Genomic DNA, 23167 nt, shown 5'->3' with positions numbered 1-23167 from the left:
ACAGCGCCCCTGGAGAGTTAGGGGCCTTGCTCAAGGGCCCAAAAGTGGCTGCATGGCAGAGCCAGGATTCAAACTCTCAACCTTTGTATTGACAGCCCAAAGTGCTATCTAGTGGACAAGGTGCTGGACTAGTAATCAGAAGGTCGCTGGTTTAAGCCTCACCACTGCCAGGTTGCCACTGTTGGGCCCTTGAGCGAGGCCCCTCACCCTCAATTGCTTACACAGTTTACTGTCACAGTACTGTAGGGCGCTTGGATAAAAGCGTCTGCTAAATGCTGAAGATGTAAATGTCAGCATGTTGGACAGTCAGAAGGCTTTCCAGAAGGATTCGGACTGTCTGTGTCTGTGGGAATTTGTGTCCATTCACGAGTGGACTGGCTTGCATTCGAAGTTCCAATTCATCCCCAAGACTTTCAGTATGGTTAAGGTCAGGGCTGTGTGCAGGTCTCTGAAGTTCCTCCACCAAACCGATCCGACCCCGTCTTTACCTCACTTTGTAATCAGTAGGTCGATAATCTGAAGGGGTGTCCAGATAATTTTGGCTAAAGTGTGGAAACAGTTCTCCCATGCTGGACACATGTTTGCCTTTCCTCCGCTCGCAGGTCCAAATTTTCCCGAATCACCTCGGTTGGCTTTAGACCGGGGTCGCCCGAGGTAACAACCCTGATAGCACACCAACCTTGGCACAGCGGTGCACGTCCAGGGTGCAGCAATGCAAAGTCAGCACCAGCGCACCAGCACTGGGATTCTGGACATTCCTCTAATTAGAGTTCGAGTCTCAGCTCTGCTACCGGTCGGCTGGGCGCTAGTGTCTGCAGCGGACAGAACCGGTCGCTAGTCTGCTGGGTGGGAAAAGACGGGACTAAAAAGTGGGCGGGGTCTTTGGCGCTGTGTAAGGACCCTGGTTAGTATCCCGAGGTGCCTGTACAGAAGTGGAGAAATGTGGAGATCAGCGGGAGAATAAACCCTCCTCGTACGCCATCGGGGTCTCCGGAAGAGGAAGAAGGGTCGCACCAGGTAGATTTGACATTCATACCCGGGTGGGGGGAGGGGGGGTTGTGCCCATACTAGCTGGCCTGTGAGAGGTCACCGGTTGCTTCTTTACCCTGGACAGCGGTGAATTCATACAGAGCGATTTAACATGTAAGGAGGAACACACTACACTCTATGTATTCCTCCACTGCTCCCAGACTCTAGGAGGCGCTGCTTCAGCCGCAAGGAGGAGATTGGTCATCCAGTATTCCATTCCTCAGACGCCTGACCAGGTTCAGGATTTGAACCCGGTCCTCTGAAGTCGTGACGCACTGACCCTGGACGAGGGAAATCCCTAAACTGTTTCCAAAACGTTAAAAGCACGTCATTTCCCTCGTATCATTGTTTAAACTCCTGCACCTTTAAACCACTTTATTAACGTTCCTGATAACCCGAACCCCACCTGATCTGCCGTGTCGTGGTGCTCGGTGTAAACTTTTTTTTTTTTTTGCACCTTTAAGATCAAAGCCGCCGTGCAAAATTGGTGAAACGGACAGTCCGCGACCCCACGATCAGTGGTTCGAATCTGACCCCTGCGTTCCAACCTGAGCTCTCCAAACACGCAAAAAAAAAAAAAAAACACACACGGAAACACACACGCAGCTGATGTTTGGAATTTCTGAAGACGCTCTCGGCGAGGGTGGTCACGGGGGTCAAGCGCGTCCCCGAGCCGAACCCGCCGAGCTCCCAAAACAGTTCCTGCGACACGATCGAATAAATAAACGAGAGAAATCCGAAGACCTTGAATCGATTTCCCAACGCGGCAGTGTTACCAAAGGGCAGTCTACAGGCTCTCAGGTGGAAGCGTCCATGGACTCTGGTCAAGGCCACACACACACACACACACACACTCATTGATTTCCTAGAGGTATGCGCCGCTTTCCTAGAGGCATAAAAAACTCTCTATGCTGTGAGTTTTGGGTCCAGGAGTGATGCCGTGGTTACCGTGGGCGTGACGTCAGGGTGCGCGGTGCGCAGCTGAGACTATAAAAGCTCGAGTCGCTCCGTCCCACACCGAGTGAGACTGAAAATCCTCAGGGGGGGAGAACTGAATTCGTACGGGTCTTAGCACCGACACTTGTGGCACTCTTGCAGACATGGTGATGAGCGTGGCCCTGATCTGGGCGGTGGTGGTGGGGCTCTGCTGCTGTCTCTGGCTCATCGTGGGGATCCGCAGGAGGTAAAATGCACCGCAGCACCGGAGGCTTTTTATCACCCATAAAGCATCACTGTTAATCTTCTACAAACAAAAGCAGCGCCGCTTCCGCCGCTCGGGAGACCGGATTCACCTGGCGTTTCTGATTTACGAGCGTTCCAGGCTGCAGCGGCGTTTAGCTCAGGCGTTTAGCTCAGACGGCTTGTCTATAGGTTCCACATGACTGTCAGGTCTGTCTGGGCAGTTTGCATGGATGTCTGCATGGCTGGAAAGAAACCCAGTGTCTTTATATTTATGTGTATATAAGTATATATATGTATTTATTTATTTTAGATATCTATCTATCTATCTATCTATCTATCTATCTATCTATCTATCTATCTATCTATCTATCTATCTATCTATCTATCTATCTATCTATCTATATATATATGGGTGAAAATATGTATATATAATGTATAATGTGTATGTGTAATATATATATATATATATTTCAAAATATGTATATACGCTGTCAACATTTAGCAGACGCCTTACAACTGAGACTGTACACATTGCAAACAATTGAGGGTTCAGCGCCTAACTCAGGGGTCCAACAGTGGCAAGCTGACAGATGTGGGGCTTGAACCAGCAACCTTCTGATTACTAGTCCTGTACCCTTATTGCTGAGCTGCCACCGTCCAGACTGTCTGTTCTGATCCGATGAGGCGTTCAAAGCAAAGGTGCAAAGAATCAAAAAGTGCCGAAATCTCCAGACGTGTGTTTATCAGGTGGTAAGAGGGGGTCAGAGGGGTCGTTTGTGCAACCAGGTCTGCTTTATACTGACGTGGGATCAGACGCTGCGCTGCTTTCTTTGTTTATTTATATTACACGTGATCAGCAGCGAACGTCTTTCACACAATCTTCTAAAGCTCGACAGTCAGTGTTTATGGAACAAAGACGTTCCAGGCAGTCGATCATAGTAAAAAAGATCCGAAAATAGAAAACACCACCGTCACACGTCTATTACGAGTAATAAACAGAAGTAAAATCTTCTGATGTGTGTGTTTTACATTTTATATTTTATATTCTACGGTAGGGGTCCCCAACCACCGGGCCGCAGACTGGTACCGGTCCGTGGGTCATTTATTACCATGCCGCACAGAAAGAATAAATAAGTAGAGACGCTACAATTCTACGTATTTACTGACCCGGTATATTCCTGTATTTTTCCAGACAGCCCGGCGAGCCCCCGGTGGAAAATGGCTGGATCCCGTACATGGGTTGCGCCCTTCAGTTCGGTGCCAACCCCCTGGAGTTTCTCCGCAGCAGGCAGAAGAAGCACGGGCACATTTTCACCTGCAAGATCGCCGGGCGCTACGTCCACTTCCTGTGCGACCCCTTTTCGTACCACTCGGTCCTACGGCAGGGGAGACACCTGGACTGGAAGAAGTTCCACTTCGCCGCTTCCGTCAAGGTAAAGAAGCTCCTGGTCTTACTTTTTCACCCAGTTTAGTCATAGCCAATTATCCTTCCACTTCTGGAGACCTGATGGTGTATGAGGAGGGTATATTCTCCTGACACGCCCTCTCTCCGCTGTGACCCCTTCTTATTCACCTGTACTTCAATGGATCGGTGCATGAGGTCGGTCTCGCGTATGGAGAGTCACGCCCTGATCTCCACGTTCCTCCACTTCTGTACATGCGCCTCGGGCCACTAACCAGGGTTCTTATACAGCCTTGAAGACCCGGCCCATTTTTTAGTCCCATCTTTTCCCCAACCAGCAGACTAGCGGCTGATTTTATCTTCTGCAGGCACTAGGGGGCACCCAGCAGACCCATAGGAGAACCATGGGCCCTTGACCCATAGTTGCTTATTTTTTGTTTCCCTAGGCGTTCGGACACGAGAGCATGGACCCAAGCCACGGCTACACCACGGAGAACCTCCACCAGACCTTCCTGAAGACCCTGCAGGGCAGCGCCCTCCCCTCCCTGATCGAGAACATGATGGAGAACCTACAGACCGTCATGCTCCAGTCCAACATGCTCAAGTCCAGCAGCTCCGAGTGGGAGGTGGACGGTATCTTCGCCTTCTGCTACAAGGTCATGTTCGAGTCCGGCTACCTCACGCTCTTCGGGAAGGAGCTGGACGGCGACCAGAGCGCTGCGCGCCAGCATGCCCAGAAGGCCCTGGTCCTCAACGCCCTGGAGAACTTCAAGGAGTTCGACAAGATCTTCCCGGCGCTCGTGGCCGGCCTGCCCATCCACGTCTTCAAGAGCGGCCACAGTGCGCGGGAGAACCTGGCGAAGACCATGCTGCACGAGAACCTCCACAAACGCACTCAGGTCTCCGACCTGATCTCGCTCCGCATGCAGCTCAACGACTCGCTGTCCAGCTTCAACGAGCTCAGCAAGGCCCGGACACACGTGGCCATCCTGTGGGCCTCACAGGCCAACACCCTGCCCGCCACCTTCTGGAGTCTCTTCTACCTCATCAGGTAGGTCGTTAGGAGCACCGTTAGCCTTAATTACTCTTAAGCTCTTAAGTCTTAATGCTAATGGAGGTCAATTGGGGTTAATCGACGCCCTCGGCGAAGATCTACCTAATCAGCTACTCGACGTCCCTTGGTTATGATCTCCACTGGACGTGTTTTGGTTTGTCATCATCCAGGCTCCAATTATTTTGTGGTACCCAGTGACCTCTGAGTGGACGGTACCCTTATCAAACGTTTTTGTTCGCCGGACATACATGATTTATCCAAAAGTATACAGACACCCCGTCTAATTCTTAGGGCCCCTGGATCTGTTTGTGCCTCTGTGTACAAATCCAGACCCATAAAGACCTGGTTTAATTAATTGATTGATTGGTTGATTGATTAGTTGATTGGTTGATTGGCTGACTGATTGACTGACTGATTGATTAATTAGTTGATTGATTGACAGACTGGTTGACTGACTGACTGACTGATTGATTGATTGATTGATTGACTGACTGATTGATTGATTGACTGACTGACTGACTGATTGATTGTTTAATTGATTCATTGATTGACAGATTGGTTGACTGACTGACTGTTTGATTAATTGATTGATTATTTGTTTGATTGATTGATTATTTGTTTGATTGATTGATTAATTGGTTGATCAATTGATTGGTTACTTTATTGATCCCCAAAAGGAAATTGCAGTGAAATAAAGAATATAAGAACAAATAACAAAGAATATAAAACTAAAGGGGCCTAAAAGTTTTGATGAGTCCTGGTTTGGTGAGGAGGAACTGGTCACACAAGGGTCTGTGTTAGTTCCTCACCTCACAAATGCTCTGTGAATGCAGAACGGACACAAATTCTGACAGACGTACTCCAAAACCTGAAGACTTAAGCATGTGTGTACTCAGTTCCTGTGTTGGTTTCAGATGCCCGGCAGCGATGAAGGCGGCGAGTGAGGAGGTGAGGAACGTGTTCGAGAGCTCCAACCAGAAGGTCGATCCCAAAGAGCCTCGCCTGGTCCTGACCAGAGAACAGCTGGATAACATGCCTGTACTCGGTACGTTACGCTACCCTGTAGGGTCAAAAGTATCCGGACGCCCTTCTAACAGGTGTAATAAATCAGTTATATAAGTTTAGGGAAGGGCTTTCCGTGTCCCAGCATGAGCGAGCTCTATAAATAACAGAGCCCTGACCTCAGGTCCACTCAACAGCTCTGGGATGAACTGGAACACCGACTGTGAAATCAATTAGTGCCCAGCCATACAAATGTGGTCGTCTTTTAACTGAATAGGCACAAATTCCCTTACACAGATTCACTATAAAGTCTTATAAAAAGCCCTAGATACTGTAGATAGACAGAGCGCAGATGTAGTTGCCACTGTTGGGCCCCTGAGCAAGGCCCTTAACCCTCAATTGCTTAGACTGTATACTTTAAATAAAGGTGTCTTGTAAATGTAGAAGTCGCTCTGTTTTAATAGCGGTTGTTTTTAAAACTAGACGTCCGACATGCTCATGGTCAGGCGTCCGAATACTTTTGACCATTTTGCCGCACTGGAGGGTGTAAAATAAACCCGTTCCTTTTTTCTGCCTCCAGACAGCGTCATTAAAGAAGCCATGCGGCTGTCCAGCGCGTCTCTGAACGTCCGAGTGGCCAAAGAAGATTTCCTGCTTCATCTGGACAACAGGGAGTCATACAGGATCCGTAAAGACGACGTCCTGGCGCTCTACCCACAGATGCTGCATCTGGATCCCGAAATCTACGAGGATCCTCTGGTGAGTGCTGATCCATTATCGTACCAGGGTATCTTCTCCTGACACGCCCTCCCTCCGACGTGTGCACGCTCCACCGACCCCAGGTTGCAACAGCGACTCCCACTGTCCGTTCGAGATGCTGGCATGAGCGGTGGAAAACTACAGAGAGTATAGTGTGTTCCTCCATACATGTTTACGCTCTCTGTAAGCATAACAAAGCGACCGACAACTTCACACACATTTAAGCTGGCATTATTATTATTTAGTTCCATATTTTATTTATATTCGGAGGTGAAGCAGAATAAAAATCTTTCTCTCTACTAAAAAATTCTATATTATTAAATAATTATTTCTATTGTGTATATTACATTTTTCTATATTTTTTCCTATTTTTTATTTGTATCTCTACTTAATTTATTTTCTATTTTTTTCTTTTCTTTTTTTTCTTTTTTCAAATTTTTTAATTTTTTTCTTTTTTTCTATTTTTTTTTCTTTTTTACTATTTTTTTCTTTTGTTTCTATTTTTTAATCTGTTTTCCCCCTATTTTTTTATTTGTATCTGTACTTAGTTTTTCTATATTTAAAAAAAAATATATATATATCTACATTATGTTTTTCTTTTTTTCTGTTTGTTTTAACATTTTGTTGTTTTCTCCCCCCGTAGATGTATAAGTACGACCGCTATCTGGATGAGAACGGGCAGGAGAAGACCAGTTTTTCCCGCGGAGGACGTAAGCTGAGATATTTCTACATGCCCTTCGGCTCCGGGGTCACTAAATGTCCCGGTCGCTTCTTCGCGGTTCATGAGATTAAGCAGTTCCTTGCTCTGGTCCTGTCCTACTTCCACATGGAGCTGTTAGACTCTGGGGTGAAGGTTCCTCCTCTGGACCAGTCCCGCACCGGACTGGGAATCTTACAGCCCACCTACGACGTGGACTTCAGATACCGCCTCAAAACGCTGTAGGGTGAGAGCTCCGGGTGTGAGAGCTCCGGGTGTGGGAGCCGGGGATTATTGTAAATAGTGTAAATGACAGTGAGTGATCAGGAAACGTGATGCTGCCACCAGAAAAGTTAAATAAGTGTCAAATGTCTGTATGTAAATAAAGCGAACTGTACATCAGTTTTATTCTGTGAGGTGAAACAGAATAAAAATCTGTTTTTCCTTTTTTTCTATTTTTATCTCTACTCAAAAAATTTATATTTTTAAATCATTATTTCTATTGTGTATATTAAGTTTTTCTTTTTCTTAGTTTTTTTTTCTTTTTTGTATCTCTGTTTCTGTTTCTCTATTTTAAAAATGTTTTAATTGTGTAAATTAAGTTTTTTCTTTTTTCTTCTTTTTCTTGTTTTTTCTTGTTTTTTCTATTTTATTAGTTTTTCTCATTTTTATTTTTTCTACTTTTTTTTAACTTTTTTTTCTGTAGTTTTTAAAAAAAATTTTATTTCTATTGGTTTTTCATTTTTCTATTTTTTTTTTCTTTTTCTTTTTTCTTTTTTCTTTTTTTTTTTCAATTTGTTTACTTTTATTTTTTCTTGTTTTCTTTTTTTTGTATTTGAATATCTACTTAGAATATTTCTATATTATTTTAATATAGCTATATTTTTATTGTGTACATAATGTTTTTCTTTTTCTTTAGTACTAATAAGATCGAGCAATTATAAAAATCATCTCACCACTTTTGTTTGATTTGATTTGAAGCAGCACTAAATTTAGGTTTTTTTTAATTATATAAACGTGATACTAACAGCACTTTTGAGATGAAACCTCGCCGCTCTGCTCGCTGGTATCAGTAATATTTACTGCCTGTAACAGACGTGGGTTTCTGTAATATTGTTATTATACAATAAAATGTGATTTAATAAAGTCAGACGTCTGTGAGACGGTGCTGATGGGACATGACACGCCTCCCTGCAGACTGATGGACACACGGTATTACAGAAATAAATACAATCATTTTTATAACCTGTTGTTGTGTGTATTTATTTGTTTACTTCATGTTAAATGTAGCCGCCCAGACCTTAAAATCAGTATCAGGGTGGTTCAGCTGGTCAGAGTCAGGGCAAGAATTTACAGCTTGCGCTCGAGCCCCTGGAAAACAGACTCAGACTCAGTGGTGCAATTACGCTGTTATTCTAGTCCAGTGTTGCAGAGATCCGGGTTTGAACCTCAGCAGGTGCTATCAGCCAACACATGATAGCAGAACAGACATGATTGGCTTTAGCACTGAACATGCTGCACTTAGCCAGAAGTATGTGGCCGCATTTTATTCCCACAGTTTCTGTGTGTCAGTAACACCCACAGCCACCAGTTAAAATCAATCATTTATTGATTTAAAACTATTAAGTGTTTAACAACAGTGTGACAGAACCTGACTGAGACTGAGAGGGTTCCTCATTGCTCCAACGTTCCTGTGTTCCTCACTGTTCCAACGTTCCTGTGTTCCTCACTGTTCCAATGTTCCTGTGTTCCTGTGCTGGAGGAACTCCAGTGGTCTGCACTAAACCAATACTTAGACGTAGATCTTCCCATGCTGGGTAGAATCTCAGAAGGTGCAATAGAGTAGTTCCTGTCCACTTGGTGTTCAGTGTCTTCAAATCTTAAGAGGATAAGAGGAGGTACCCAACAGATTGAAGTCTTCGGGCACCAGTGGTCGTCCATCAGAAGGACATCGACAGCCAGTTGGAGTTTCCCAACAGAGATGAACAGGCAGTGATTGATCCTCAGGGATACTGTACAGGAGGACTAGATGTTGTTCGTCCCCCCAAAGACGTCTTCTAGAGACCCGGAGCCCTGTCCTAACCCAATCCCTTCAAGATCAAAACCACAGCACTGTAAAGGGTGCAAAGGTCGCGGCAAATGGGAATCTAATCTACGTGAACCTGGGCACTGGTGGGACACATCGGTGCACCCTGAGTGCAGGTCCCAAGCCGGGATCAACAGGAGGGTTACATCAGGACGAGTATCCGAAGTAAAAACTCTGTGTGATCTTATCAGCTAGAACTTGAGAAGCTTCTCACAAGACTTTAATATTGAAGCGTGTCTGTGTGTGGGAATTTGTGCCTGTTTCGGTTCATCCATTACATTTAAATTTTCAACATTTAGCGGACGCTTTCATTATACTTTAAGCATACTGTCTGAGCAATTGAGGGTTAAGGGCCTTGCTGAAGGGCCCAACAGTGACAACCTGGCAGCAGTGGGGTTTGAACTAGCAACCTTTCGATTACTAGTCCTGTACCTTAACCTCTAGGCTACACCTGCCCAGAGCTGTTGAGTGGGGCTGAGGTCAGGGCTCTGTGCAGGACACTGAAGCTTCTTTATTACACCTGTTAGCACCTGTCGTGGCTGAAACACATGAATTTAATAGTTAGAACTGGCGTCCACATAGTGTGATACAGAGTTTCTGAATCAGTTGGTCTCTAGGTTGAACCTTTGCAGGATTTCTCTCCTGCGTGTTGCAGCTCAGCTGAAGGTCCTCGTGATCTTGTGTAACGTCGGTTCCTCACCGTGGTGCTGATGTAACTGAACTTTAGAAACCCCCTTTTTTGGCGGGGTCAGGAACGCCTGTGGCCGGCGGTTGTGTCAGCGAAAGACAAACATGGTTGGGAGGGGTTACTGGAGTTCATTTACCGCTCGGGGGGGGTCACTCTGGGGCATCCTGAGAAACCAAAATCTGAACTGTAGTGACCAGAGTGCTCGGTTCATCCCAGTTCATCCCAGTTCATCCCAGTTCACCCCAGTTCACCCCAGTTCACCTGCATTTTCAGCATCTATCTACACGTATGTGGACACCTCGCCGTGAGCTTGTGCCCGGTCAGTCCAACGAGCCCACGGAGCAACAACAGCTCGACCGCTGAGCCACAGAAGCTCTCAGAACGAGACGCTGAGCGCTAACACGAGTCTGAACTTCTTTTGGGAGCCTAGTGGGTAGACCTGTGGGTTACCAACTAAAAGGTTGTGGGTTTGAATCCCTGTTAGGCCCTTGAGCAAGACTCCTCTGACCCCAGCTGTTCTGCACAGATGTTGACGTATAGGCTAGGTGGGTAGCACTGTCGCCTCACAGCAATAAGGTCCTGGGTTTGATTCCCCTTTCTGTGTGGAGTTTGCATGTTCTCTCCGTGTCTGTGTGGGTTTCCTTCCACAGTATAAAGTGTGTGTGTGTGTGTGTGTATTGGTGTGTGTGTGTTTGCCTTGATGGACTGGCGACCTGTCCAGGGTGTTTCCTACGTTTCGCCCAGTGAATTGCACCCACTGCAACCCTGACCAGGATAAGGCAAAAAAAAAAAAAAAAAAAACAGACAATGAACAAACAACTGATTACTAGAGCAGCTGTAGCCTAGTGGTTAAGGTACTGGACTAGTAATCAGAAGGTTGCCAGTTCAAGCCCCACCACTGGGCACAAGGTTGCCACTGTTGGGCCCTTGAGCAAGGCCCTAAACCCTCAATTTCTTAGACTGTATACTGTCATAGTACTGTAAGTTGCTTTGGATAAAAAGTGTCTGATAAATGCTGAAAATGTTTATGAGCTCATTATGAGCTTTTCTGCTTCCACACCACCAGGTGGCGCTATGTGATCATCACACTGTATGATCTGTAAAGGGAAAGTCTGGGCCACATTAGCATGTAGCATTTACAGCTAATTAGCAAACACATGCTTGTTGCTATGTAAGGTGAGTAAACCTTGATGCTTTTTAATGTGTTTTGGTTCAGTTTGTGAGCAAAATATGTTCCACTAAAAGTTCAGACTATAAACTGTCCAGCCAAAAGTATGTGGACACCTGATCATGAGCATGAACAGTCTCCACTCTTCAGGAACAGCTTTTTTGAGATGTTATAGATTGCACAGGCGACTGAAGTTCTTTATGGAATCATGCTGGACCAGGAGAGATTTCACCAATCAAACCTGGAACAGTGTCGTTTATTTTATATGGGTGTGACTGAAACACCTGAAGCTGTCCACATACTTGAAGGTGTCCACATACATTTGGCCATATGGTGTATTATTTTAACGTGAATCTTTCAGACTAGAGCTGCGTCCGAAATCGCATACTTTAACAGTATGTACTAGATTGGAGACAGTGTGCACTGCTCGGCAGGTAATGCAGTACGCTCTTTCTTTCAGTATGCGAGTGTGCAGTATGGACGCGACCTCGTACGTACTACGTCCGCCATCTTACCAACGTCACGTGATGCACGACGTCTCATCACCTCAGTTATAACTATTCTCTATAACAGTTCTAACGTTTTTCAGGATTGTACTTAATCATAAGATGTTTGATGTTTGTCTTACTCCGCTTACCGCCATCTTTCTTCTTCGATACGAACGCCTTTGCAGCTCCAGTTGTATTATGGGATACATTATCGGACCGTAAGTGTGCATCGTTTGCATACTCAAAAATGGCTGCCCAGGCAGTAGGTCATCTGGGTACTTTTTCGCGTACTTTTTAATGTAAACCACGTATTCGGACTCACTAACCGCTCTCGCGTACTGCTCTCGGACACAGACTAGGTCTTGTATCGGTTGCCTTCCTCAGGGATTCTGAAATGTTCTTCCCCTGTGACCACATTGTATGGGCTAGAAATTTAATAAACCTATCAGAACCAATGATAACGACAATGAGGACGATTATTATAAATAATGTTATTATATAATAGGATCAAAAGGTGAAATCAGTGCAAAAAAACACAGAGAATAGCAAGAATAGCTAGAAAAGCTGAGTCTGTTCATTTCTGATGATTTAGAAATGTTTAGGTCCCAAAAAGAGGACACGTCCGGGGAGAAAGCGACTTACAGTACTGTGACTATATATTGTCTAAGCAATTGAGGGCCTTGCTCAAGGGCCCAACAGCAGCAACCCGACAGTGGTGGGGCTTAAACCGGGAACCTTCTGACTACTAGTCCAGTACCTTAACCGCTAGGCTACAACGTCCACTAATATAAGGGGCAGTTTGAGAATATCTGAATTCGGGCACATGTGAACTTAAATCCACATTTAGTTGAGGTAAGATTGTGGACCAGGACACATTTAGATCATTTTTCAGTACATTAAGGTGCTTAAAGCTGGAACAAATCCCAGAACCCTTATTTATATAAGCTGATATGAGGTTCTGAAAGACAAATCAAGAACCTTTTTTAATCAGAGTATTTGACCAGTTTTGGGCAGTTTGGGATAAGTTAAGGTCATCTCAGCCTGGCTAGTCGTGTTATTAGAGTTACTTTTTTATTGTATATTGTTTTATTCGTGATTTACGATTCTCTGTGGGTGCAGGTGATGTTTTTAATGATTTTTGATGATTTATAAATGTAAAAACCCTCATTAATCACGTGGTAAATGACATTTACTGCACATTCATTAGAAGTAAACAATTAGCATCAAGGATTCGATTAAAGTTACTGAGTGTTTTGAAGTATTTAGAATTTAAAGCATTTAGAATTTAAAGCATTTATAAAGAACAATAATGTAAACGTGATGTTTTTTATTAAATGATGTAAACTTTAATAAATATAAACATGAACGTTTCGGTGTTTATTTTTGTATTTGCGCTTTGCTGTGAGTTTGGGTTTGATTTTGTGCAACACCGCCACCTTGTGGTTACACTGAAGTATGACAGTGATATATTTTTTTATTATTATTTTTATTATTAAAAACCCATTATTAGGTGAATGTTAATATGCTCCAAGGCTGTAATCACAATCTACACTATATTGCCAAAAGTATTTACTCACCCATCCAAATAATTGAATTCAGGTGTTCCAATCACTTCTATGGCCACAGGTGTATAAAACCGAGCACCTCGGCATGCAGACTGCTTCTACACACATTAGTGAAAGAACGGGTCGCTCTCAGGAGCTCAGTGAATTCCAGCGTGGTACCGTGATGCCACCTGTGCAACAAGTCCAGTCGTGAAATTTCCTCGCTACTAAATATTCCACAGTCGACTGTCAGTGCTATTATAACAAAGTGGAAGCGATTGGGAACGACAGCAACTCGTAAAATAACAGGGCGGGTCAGCGGATGCTGAGGAACATAGTGCGCAGAGGTCACCAACTTTCTGCAGAGTCCATCACTACAGACCTCCAAACTTCATGTGGCCTTCAGATTAGCTCAAGAACAGTGTGTAGAGCTTCATGGAACGGGTTTCCATGGCCGAGCAGCTGCATCCAGATCTTACATCACCAAGCAGTGGTGTAAAGCACACCGCCACTGGACTCTAGAGCAGTGGAGACGTGTTCTCCGGAGTGGTGAATCACGCTTCTCTGTTCAGCAATCCGATGGACGAGTCTGGGTTTGGCGGTTGCCAGGAGAACGGTACCAGTAAATTTCTGATCAGTCAATCCCGTCCCAGTTTATTCCATATGTGTTCAGTTGGGTTAAGATCAAAGCACTGGAGTTCCTGAACACAGAATTATGTGATCTGTTCAAGTTCAAATCTTAACCCTCAATTGCTTAGACTGTATACTGCCACAGTACTGTAAGTCACTCTGGATAAAAGCATCTGCTAAATGCCGAAAATGTAAATGTACATGTAAATGTGAGAAGAAGCAGCAGAAGGGTGTCCACGTACTTTTGACCGTATATTTCACATGAACAGCAGGGGGCGCCATATACACACAGTTTTATATATAGAAGGCATCGTATTTTTATTCCTCTGCTGTACATTCAGTCATGGTCCTGACACGTTTTTCTGTTTTATTAACTCTGTTTCTGCTGGGTGACTTTATTTTTTGCAAAAGTTTTGACACCCTCTTACTGAGTTTTATTATTTTATTGATTTAATTAGGTGTGATTTAGTAAAAATGACCTGTACAGGGAACAGACCTGCATTTCTGTGCTGCACTGTGCTTCTGTGTGTTTGCTGACCTGAACATGTTAACACTATAGAATGTAGAGGTGTTGGGGTGTAGGTGGTGCACAGACCTTTCCAGGATGTGAAGAAATAAACCACTGAGTGAGTGAGTGAGTGAGTGAGTGAGTGATTACTAGTCTGTACCAGAGGTCCCTGATCAGCTGTGTAAGCAAGTGCATGCCTGCATGATTGGCTGGATGATTGGATGCATGGATGGGGGGTTGGTGGGGGTTTAATGCACCAAACCATCATGCATTTATTTTCTTTATTGGTTGCCGTGGTTACAGTACACCGCCGTGCTGCAGGATGACGTATAGAATCTAACATTCAGCCTAATTACTGCGGCTTTAATCAGTTTGTTTCAATAACAGATCAGCTCGATCCACTGTGTTTATATACACACACCAGTGAGCCAAAACATTATAACACCCCCCCATCCCACAATCCCAAAAAATGTCCATGGCAGTACATGTTCCATAACAAGGGTACATGTGAGGGTGATGAATCTATCATGTTAGTGATCACTGTGGATGTAACACATGAATTCAGTAATCAGAAGGGGCGTCCCAATACTTTTGAGTGAAGCTTTTTATTATTTTTATATTTAATATATAAATATTTTAAACTCTGTACTGATGGATAAACGAGGGACGAGATCATAACAAGCTCTGATTCCTCCTGGGTCATAAAATACTTCAGGAGAAAATGATTTTATAATAAAAATATTAAAGTACCACGCTGATACAACAGTCAACTCCTCCAGAACTATTATTATTATTATTATTATTATTATTATTATTAATTATTCATAGTAGTAGTATTGTTGTTATTGATGTTATTATTATTGTCATTGTTATTAGTATTTTTATTATTAGTAGTAGTAGTGTTATTGATATTATTATTATTATTATTATTGTAGTTACTATAATCATTATAATAATAATTATGAAAACTATTATTGTTACTATTATTATTATCAGGATTGTTATTGTTTTTTTTATTTTTTATTTTTCATTTTTATATTATTATTATCATTTATTAAATGTAATTATTAAGAGCAATATTTTAATAATGATTGTCTTTATTTTTATATTATTTTTTATTAATAACTTTTATAAATATCACTATCTTTTTTATAAAATATATTTTTATAATAATTATGATGTATATTTTTATTATAATTATTGTTGTCAGTTTTTATATTATTATTTTAGAATATTATCATTTATTAATATTAATTTGTATTATAATTATTGCCATTATTTTATATTATTATGATAATACATTTTATTTATATAGCACTTTCCAAGATACTCAAAGACGCTTAAATGATGATGATTATTATTATTTATAAATATGAATTTTGTAATTATTTTTATTTTTATTACAATTATTATTTTTATAATAATAATAATTATTATTATTTTTTTATTTTATTATTATTATTGTTATTATTATTGTTTTACTATTATTATTATTATTATTTTACTATTATTATTATTATTATTATTATTTTACTATTATTATTATTATTATTATTATTATTTTACTATTATTATTATTATTATTATTTTACTATTATTATTATTATTATTATTATTTTACTATTATTATTATTATTATTATTTTACTATTATTATTATTATTATTATTTTACTATTATTATTATTATTATTACTATTATTATTATTATTTTACTATTATTATTATTATTATTACTATTATTATTATTATTATTATTGCATATTATTAAAGATTGTATGTTCCTGCTACACAAAGCTCTGATGATGAGCTCTGATGATCGGTGCTGGTTGCTCACACACCGTGCTGATATCCGACTGGACAGTCCAGACGTCCTGAAGCTGATGAGATTGTGAAAATGAGGAGTTTAGTTCAGTCTGTATTTCAGTACAGAGCGTCCAGTCCTCACAGTACAAAATCCACTGTACTGTCTCATCACTAACTGATCAAAAACTGATCACAGTTTTATCACCGTCTCATCTCAATCTGATCAGACCTAACCCTAGTGAACACTTTTGGGATGAATTGGAACGTCCGTTGTGAGCCAGGTCTTCTCAGCTAACATCTCTGTGTGGAGCGGGACGTCCAGAAAGCTCATGCTCAGGTGTCCAGATATTTTTGGCTGTACGGTAATTTCTTTGTAGAACTCACTTTGTGCACAGGGGGCACAGTCATGCTGGAGCTGGAAAGGACCTTCCCTAAACTGCCGATGTGCACAGATCCCCACAGACACACTCCAAAATCCTGAAGAGTGAAAAAATTCCATATTAATGCTCATGCTTTCTGAACAGGATGCCAAAAAAGCCACAGCAGCTGCTTACAGGTGTAATACAGGCATTATATAAAATAAATAAACATCAACAATTTAGGGAAGGTCTTTTCCAGCTCTGTTTAGAGATCTGATGATGATCGGACAGAATTAGTCCACAATAAAAACCTTCTATTAGAACCTCTTGGCTCTTGAACCCCTGACGCCTGTTCCACGTCCTCCTCGTTCTTCAGGGTTCAGGTGTTTTGCTGAATCTTCATTGTTTGCTGCTTGTGAGAAAGTTTTATTTATTTATTTATGTATTCATTCATTTATTCATTTATTTATTTTTATTTATTTATTTTTATTTATTTTTATTTATTTATATTTATTTTTATTTATGTATTTTTATTATGTATATTTATTTCTTTATATTTATTTATTTGTTTATTTTTATTGTATTATTTATTTATTTTTATTTATATTTATTTCTTTATTTATATTTATTCATTTATTTATTTTTATTTATTTATTTATATTTATTTATATTTATGTTTATTTATTTATTTATTGTGAACATTAATAAATGTTCATCAGTCGTGTCTCAGCTTTCTCGTTCTGGATTTGTTTGGGAACATTATTCATCCTTTATAATGCGCCGCGTCTTTTTCTTTCCTCGTCAGCCCACAATCTTCAGCTAACGCTAATTAATGAGCCCTCCGTCAATCCGAGCCGCTATAAATCAACCCGGACGCGCGGAATCGCTCACAATCCGACGGTCCGAACGCTCGCCTGACCTTTTCATGTTTTACTCTTTTAGATTCTGTATCTGCTCCCCCTCACCTGATCAACCAATCAGATTATTTTCTTTATTCTAATGATCAAATCAGCCAATCATCTGTTACCCAATCTTTTTTAGTCATGTCTAATTCCCTGATTCCCTCCACTCCTGACTAACACACCCCCTGTTCGACACGTGTGCAGTACCGACCGCTTCTTTTCACCTGCACCAGTGTTCATACGGAGATCCGTATCACGCACAGAGAGTCACGCACAGTTCTCTACTATCCCCGTCTCTGTGTAGGTGCAGGCCAACCTTTAGCAGAGCTGAGATTCAAACTCGTCTCTTTATCACCAATAGTTCGATAGATCGAAGCTTTTTGTTTAAAAACGAACGTCTGTAACAGCAGCACAAATCCCCACAGTTAATCTACACGCTCCACCATCATGTTACTCTTTATGTTCGTTGTGTAACGCCCACCGTTGATGATGCAGGCTCGGCTCCCAACTACTGGTGGAAACGCGGACGGTTCTCTAAAAAACACCCGAACAGAACCAGTTCAAGAACCAGAACCAGAGTTCTTTTGGTGGAAAAGTGTTCTCAGTGAAAGTGGAACTCTGTTCTGGCTCCCGTCCCGGATCTGCAGAATAACAGCAGAATGAAATCACACGTTAATCTGAGCTAATTGGCGGCTTCACTGTGGTAAACATGCCGCATTTGGACATCGTTTGAGTGGCACTGAAGTGAGGCACCAGTTTTGGTTTTTGGCAGAGCGCGACGCTTTAAAAAATCCCTGAAGATCATAAAACAGCTTCATTTATTTATTTACTGCAAGAACGATACAGACGGTTTAATAAAGATCTTAATAAGGAACGTCACTGAGCAGGAGGCTGTATGTATTCCTCATCTCTCAGCAGGAAGGTCCTGGGTTCGATTCCCAGGTGGAGCGATCTGAGTTCTTTCTGTGTGGAGTTTGCATGTTCTCCCCGTGTCTGTGTGGGTTTCCTCCGGGTGCTCCGGTTTCCTTTCAAAGTCTAAAGACGTGCAGGCAGGATAATTAAAGTGTGTGTGTCTGTGTGTGTTGAGGTGTGTGTGTTGAATTGTGTGTCTGTGTGTGTTGAGGTGTGTGTTTATGTGTGTGTTGAAGTGTGTGTGCATAGGTGTGTGTGCATAGGCCAGTTGTGGCCTAATGGTTAAGGTACTGGACTAGTAGTCCAAATGTTGCTGGTTCAAGCCCCACTACTGCCAGGTTGCCACTGTTGGGCCCTTGAGCAAGGCCCTTAACCCTCAATTGCTTAGACTGTAAGTCGCTTTGGATAAAAGCATCTGCTAAATGCTGAAAATGTAAAAATGTAAATGTTGAAGTGTCTGTGTGTGTTGAGGTGTGCGTTTATGTGTGTGAATGTGTGTGTGTTGAGGTGTGTGTTTTAAGGTGTTATGTGTGTGTGTGTTGAGGTGTGTGTTTTAAGGTGTTATGTGTGTGTGTGTGTGTGTGTGTGTGTGTGTGTGTTGAGGTGTGTGTTTTAAGGTGTTATGTGTGTGTGTGTGTTGAGGTGTGTGTTTTAAGGTGTTATGTGTGTGTGTGTGTGTGTGTGTTGAGGTGTGCATTTATGTGTGTGTGTGTTGAGGTGTGTGTTTTAAGGTGTGATGTGTGTGTGTTGAGGTGTGTGTTTTAAGGTGTGAATGTGTGTGTGTTGAGGTGTGTGTTTTAAGGTGTGATGTGTGTGTGTATGTGTTGAGGTGTGTGTTTTAAGGTGTGGTGTGTGTGTGTATGTGTTATAAGGTGTACATGTGTTGAGGTGTGTGAATGTGTGTGTGTTGAGGTGTGCATATATATGTGTGTGTGTTGAGGTGTGTGTTTTAAGGTAAGTGCGTGTGTGTGTGTGTGTTGAGATGTGTGTTTTAAGGTAAGTGTGTGTGTGTTGAGGTGTGCATTTATGTGTGTGTTGAAGTGTGTGTGTGTGTGTGTGTGTGTGCATAGGTGTGTGTGTTGAGGTGTGTGAATGTGTGTGTGTTGTGGTGTGTTTTTTAAGGTAAGTGTGTGTGTGTTGAGGTGTGTGTTTATGTGTGTGTTGAAGTGTGTGTGTGTGTGCATAGGTGTGTGTGTTGAGGTGTGTGAATGTGTGTGTTTTAAGGTGTGATGTGTGTGTGTTGAGGTGTGTGTGTGTGTGTGTGTGTATTTGCCCTGTGATGGACTGACCTAGTGCAGGTGAAAAGAAGCGGTTGGCTTCTACACACGTCTGAGGGAACTGGATATGACTAAGTTGGGGGAAGAAGGGACGTTCTGTTGAAATGTTCTGGATTTGGTTTCGTGGATGCTGAGATGGTGCTTCGTCTCCCTCAGGGACGTTTTATGCTCCAGTACTATAAACAAAGAAGCAGCTGCATATCATGATGCGTCCACCACCGTACTTCACAGTGGGTGTCGTGTTTCCATCAGCTGATTTATTACTGATGAGGTGGAATTCATTTATAACCTGAAGCTGGTGTTTGTTCATTATTGGAGTAAATAAATTAGATTCTGCGCTCTCTCACACACGCACGCACACACACACACACACACACACACACACGCACACACACACACACGGGCGGAGTCTCGAACAGAAGCAGAATAAACGGTGAGGAATAATGAACCCAGCGTTTGTGTAGATCAGGAATCTAATTTAGCGGCGAGCGTTTGAGGAGGAAATGTGGAAGGTCGTTATTTCGGATCCGAGCGCGGCTTCATTTCGAGGTTATTGATTACACCACAGACGTGATCGTTTCTATTATAAACACGTTATGTTCACGTGACCTCAGTCAGACGAGCTTTATTATATTATTATTATTATTATTATTATTATTATTATACCTGATAGAGGAACAAAAACACAGAGGATTTTGTTTAATGTGCTGCGTTATGGTGACTGATACAGACCAGCTATTAAAGCAACAAAACTGTTCCACCCTAATACACACCTGTATCGCTGCTTTATCCTGGTCAGGGTCACGGTGGGTGCAATACACTGGGCGTAACGGAGGAAACACCCTGCACTCTCCACCACCCCATACTTTGGTGGATAGGCTGGTCTCGCGTGTGGAGAATCACATTCTGATCTCCACGTTCCTCCACTTCTCAACTACTAACCAGGGTTCTTACACGGCATCGAAGACCACGCCCACTTTTTAGTCCCATCTTTTCCCACCCAGCAGACTTGTGGCTGACTTTGCCTGCTTCAGGCACTAGGGGGCGCCCAGCCGACGGGAAACAGAGCTGACATTCAAACCCTGAGAATCGAGAACCTCAGCGCTGCATTTTATTATGCATTATACAGCATTCTATAGTGAGGCTATAATAGTAACAGTGAAGTACGGTGGTGGTAGGTTGACAGCATGATGGTGCTGTGCTGCATCAGGACCTGGATCTTAAATCAGGTAACGTCATCTGTCCGTGAGCTTGACATTACGTACAAAGCTTCAGCTCATGGACAGATGATGTCACCTGATGTAAGGTCCAGATAATTCAGATGATCATAAGAGGCCACCAGAGCATATCCGTTCCTCTGAAGGTGCTGCAGGTCTGTGGTGAGGTTTGTATCTCCAATTATCCTGACTGCATGTCTCTGGACTGTGGGAGAACATGCAAACACAACACAGAAAAACCCATGACCGCTCTATTTGGGATTCAAACCCAGGACCTTCTTGATGTCAGGCGACAGTGCTAATCATCAGTGCTGAGATTTAAAATTGGAAAGATCAAAATCCCAGGGCTGTGTACTCAGCTTCAGCTCACAGACTGATGACCTTACCTAAGCCATCCAGGTCCTGATGTGGCAAAACACCATCACGCTGTCAAACTACCACCACCGCACTTCACTGTTGCTACACCACACAGAAAAAAACAGGACCGTTCCACCTGGGAATCAAACCCAGGACCCTCTTGCTGTTGGGCGCCCAGCCAACTGGTAGCAGAGCTGAGATTCGAACCCTGAGAATCCAGAATCCCAGTGCTGGTGGGCTCAGCTTCAACTCACAGACTGATGACCTTACCTAAGCCATCCAGGTCCTGATTCAGCAAAGCACCGTCACGCTATCAAACTACCACCACCGTGCTTCACTGTTCCTATTATAGCCTCACCATATAATCCTATATAATACACCGGAGGTCAAATCTCCGTTCTTCTGAAGGTGCTGCAGACCTGTGGTGAGGTCCGGGGCCCAAATCATGACACCCAGGGGCCCGAAACTCCCCAGCAGACTAAATTTTGGGTTAAAAGCGAATAACGTCGAGTCTCCGTGCTTTAAAGAGCCTCGTTCACTCCGACGAGTCCTTCAGACGCAAATCTGTACATCTCAGCAAACAGAGACTCGAGAAACAGTGATGAGGATTCTAGATGTTGCCATGACGATGCTGTTTATTTATATATTTATTTATTTCCTTTCATCTCGAGCGTATTCGCTATAGTTTCAATATATACAATCTAAAAAGCGGCGTAATAAACGGCGCAGATACGAACCGCTTCGGAGCAGGGTTTCCATGGAAACTGAAATAATACTAATCCTCAGTGATTGATGTTTTTTCCTTTCTTGTTTTATTTCTATATTTATTTGCTCTCTCTTTTGTGCGAGAGCGAGTGTATCTCTCTCTCTCTCTCTCTCTCTCTCTCTCTCTCTCTCTCTCCCTTCCCCCCGCTGTGCAGCTCGCTGTAGTTTATTAGTCTGTCAGAATAGTTTATGAGATGTTGTTGTGGAAGGAAATAACCCAGTTCTCCTGTTTAATAACACACACACACACACACACACACACACACACATTTACACACCGCACAGCGGCTCTATTAAACACAGGTGCATTCTGGGTAGACGTTTTTACTGTTTATTAGCATCCCGAGCACACCTGAGCGCCGCCGAACCTCTCGCGACTATTCATTAATCACCGCTCGATAAATATTCGACACCCCACTTTTCGGGACGACGCCGGTTATTCCAGCGCTAATGGAAAGAGAACAGGAGGCGGGCGGAGCCGGGCGGAGGGGCGGAGCCGGGCGGAGACGTTCTGCGTCTGTCTGGGTGAAGCAGACGGACGTTTAAATTTTTACATTGTCAGCATGTAGCAGACGCTTTTATGCAGAGTGACTTACAGTACTGTGGCAGTATACTGTCCAAGCAATTGAGGGTTAAGGGCCTTGCTCAAGGGCCCAACAGTGACAACCTGGCAGTGATGGGACTTGAACCGACAACCTTCTGATAGCTAGTCCAGTACCTTAACCTTACAAAAACCCAGTGACAGGTCATGATTGGGTAAAAAGGGAGCAATAGCGAGCAGGGATTGGTTGAAGTTTGTTCAATGGTCCAGCAGTTCCTTCTACAGTCCATAACATGGTCAAAATGCTGCATTAAAAACCATCATGGACTCTGGACTCCTTCAGAAAACCCTCGTCAGTGAACGCAGCTCATCGCTGCAGCTAACTTTTTGTAGCATCGGTTTAGGGAAGGCCCTTTCTGGGTCCCAGCATGACATGGTGTAGAGGAACAGCTTGGTGTGGAGGAACTGTGGCCTGACCTCAAAGCTACTGATCGATTTTGGGATGAATTAGAACATGAAAGTGGTGGATCTTGAACCGACAACCTTCTGATTACTAGTCCAGTACCTTAACCACTAGGCTACAACTGTCTCTAACTGTCTCAGGACCTGGACTGGAACCAGTAAGCACATGCTGGCCAAAATCTCCCAGTTTAATAGAACGACTGGTAATCAGAACACGTCCTGTACAGATTCAGATTCTCCTCTCAGATGTTCTGACAGAACTGAACAGTTCTGATCAGGTTCAGCATCTCAGCTGGGTTCTCAGATCAGGACTCAACCGCTCCAAAACCTTCCT

The 23167-nt window shown here is 42.9% G+C and overlaps 1 protein-coding gene across 1 annotated transcript; it reads left to right on the top strand.

Annotated features, from left to right (window-relative positions):
* Window positions 1–2129: 2129 nt before the first annotated feature.
* LOC134334409 (cytochrome P450 7A1) lies at window positions 2130–7627 on the top strand. Its single transcript, XM_063016697.1, has 6 exons — window positions 2130–2212; window positions 3404–3644; window positions 4060–4664; window positions 5582–5712; window positions 6250–6428; window positions 7072–7627. The coding sequence occupies exons 1-6, from the start codon at window positions 2130–2132 to the stop codon at window positions 7369–7371; spliced, it is 1539 nt and encodes a 512-aa protein (XP_062872767.1). The 3' UTR covers window positions 7372–7627.
* The last annotated feature ends 15540 nt before the right edge of the window (window positions 7628–23167 follow it).

Source organism: Trichomycterus rosablanca, chromosome 20 (genome assembly GCF_030014385.1).
Source record: "Trichomycterus rosablanca isolate fTriRos1 chromosome 20, fTriRos1.hap1, whole genome shotgun sequence".
Taxonomy (NCBI): Eukaryota; Metazoa; Chordata; class Actinopteri; order Siluriformes; family Trichomycteridae; genus Trichomycterus; species Trichomycterus rosablanca.
The sequence above is the reverse complement of the archived record's forward strand: the minus strand, read 5'-3'. Positions and strand labels throughout refer to the sequence as shown.

What these genes read in the sequence shown, in the direction of transcription:
- LOC134334409 (XM_063016697.1), top strand. Translation starts at nt 2,130, where the DNA reads ATGGTGATGAGCGTGGCCCTGATCTGGGCGGTGGTGGTGGGGCTCTGC. An exon ending in ACTTCGCCGCTTCCGTCAAG is followed by an intron (nt 3,645 to 4,059) that starts GTAAAGAAGCTC and finishes TTGTTTCCCTAG; the next exon opens with GCGTTCGGACACGAGAGCAT. An exon ending in AGTCTCTTCTACCTCATCAG is followed by an intron (nt 4,665 to 5,581) that starts GTAGGTCGTTAG and finishes TGTTGGTTTCAG; the next exon opens with ATGCCCGGCAGCGATGAAGG.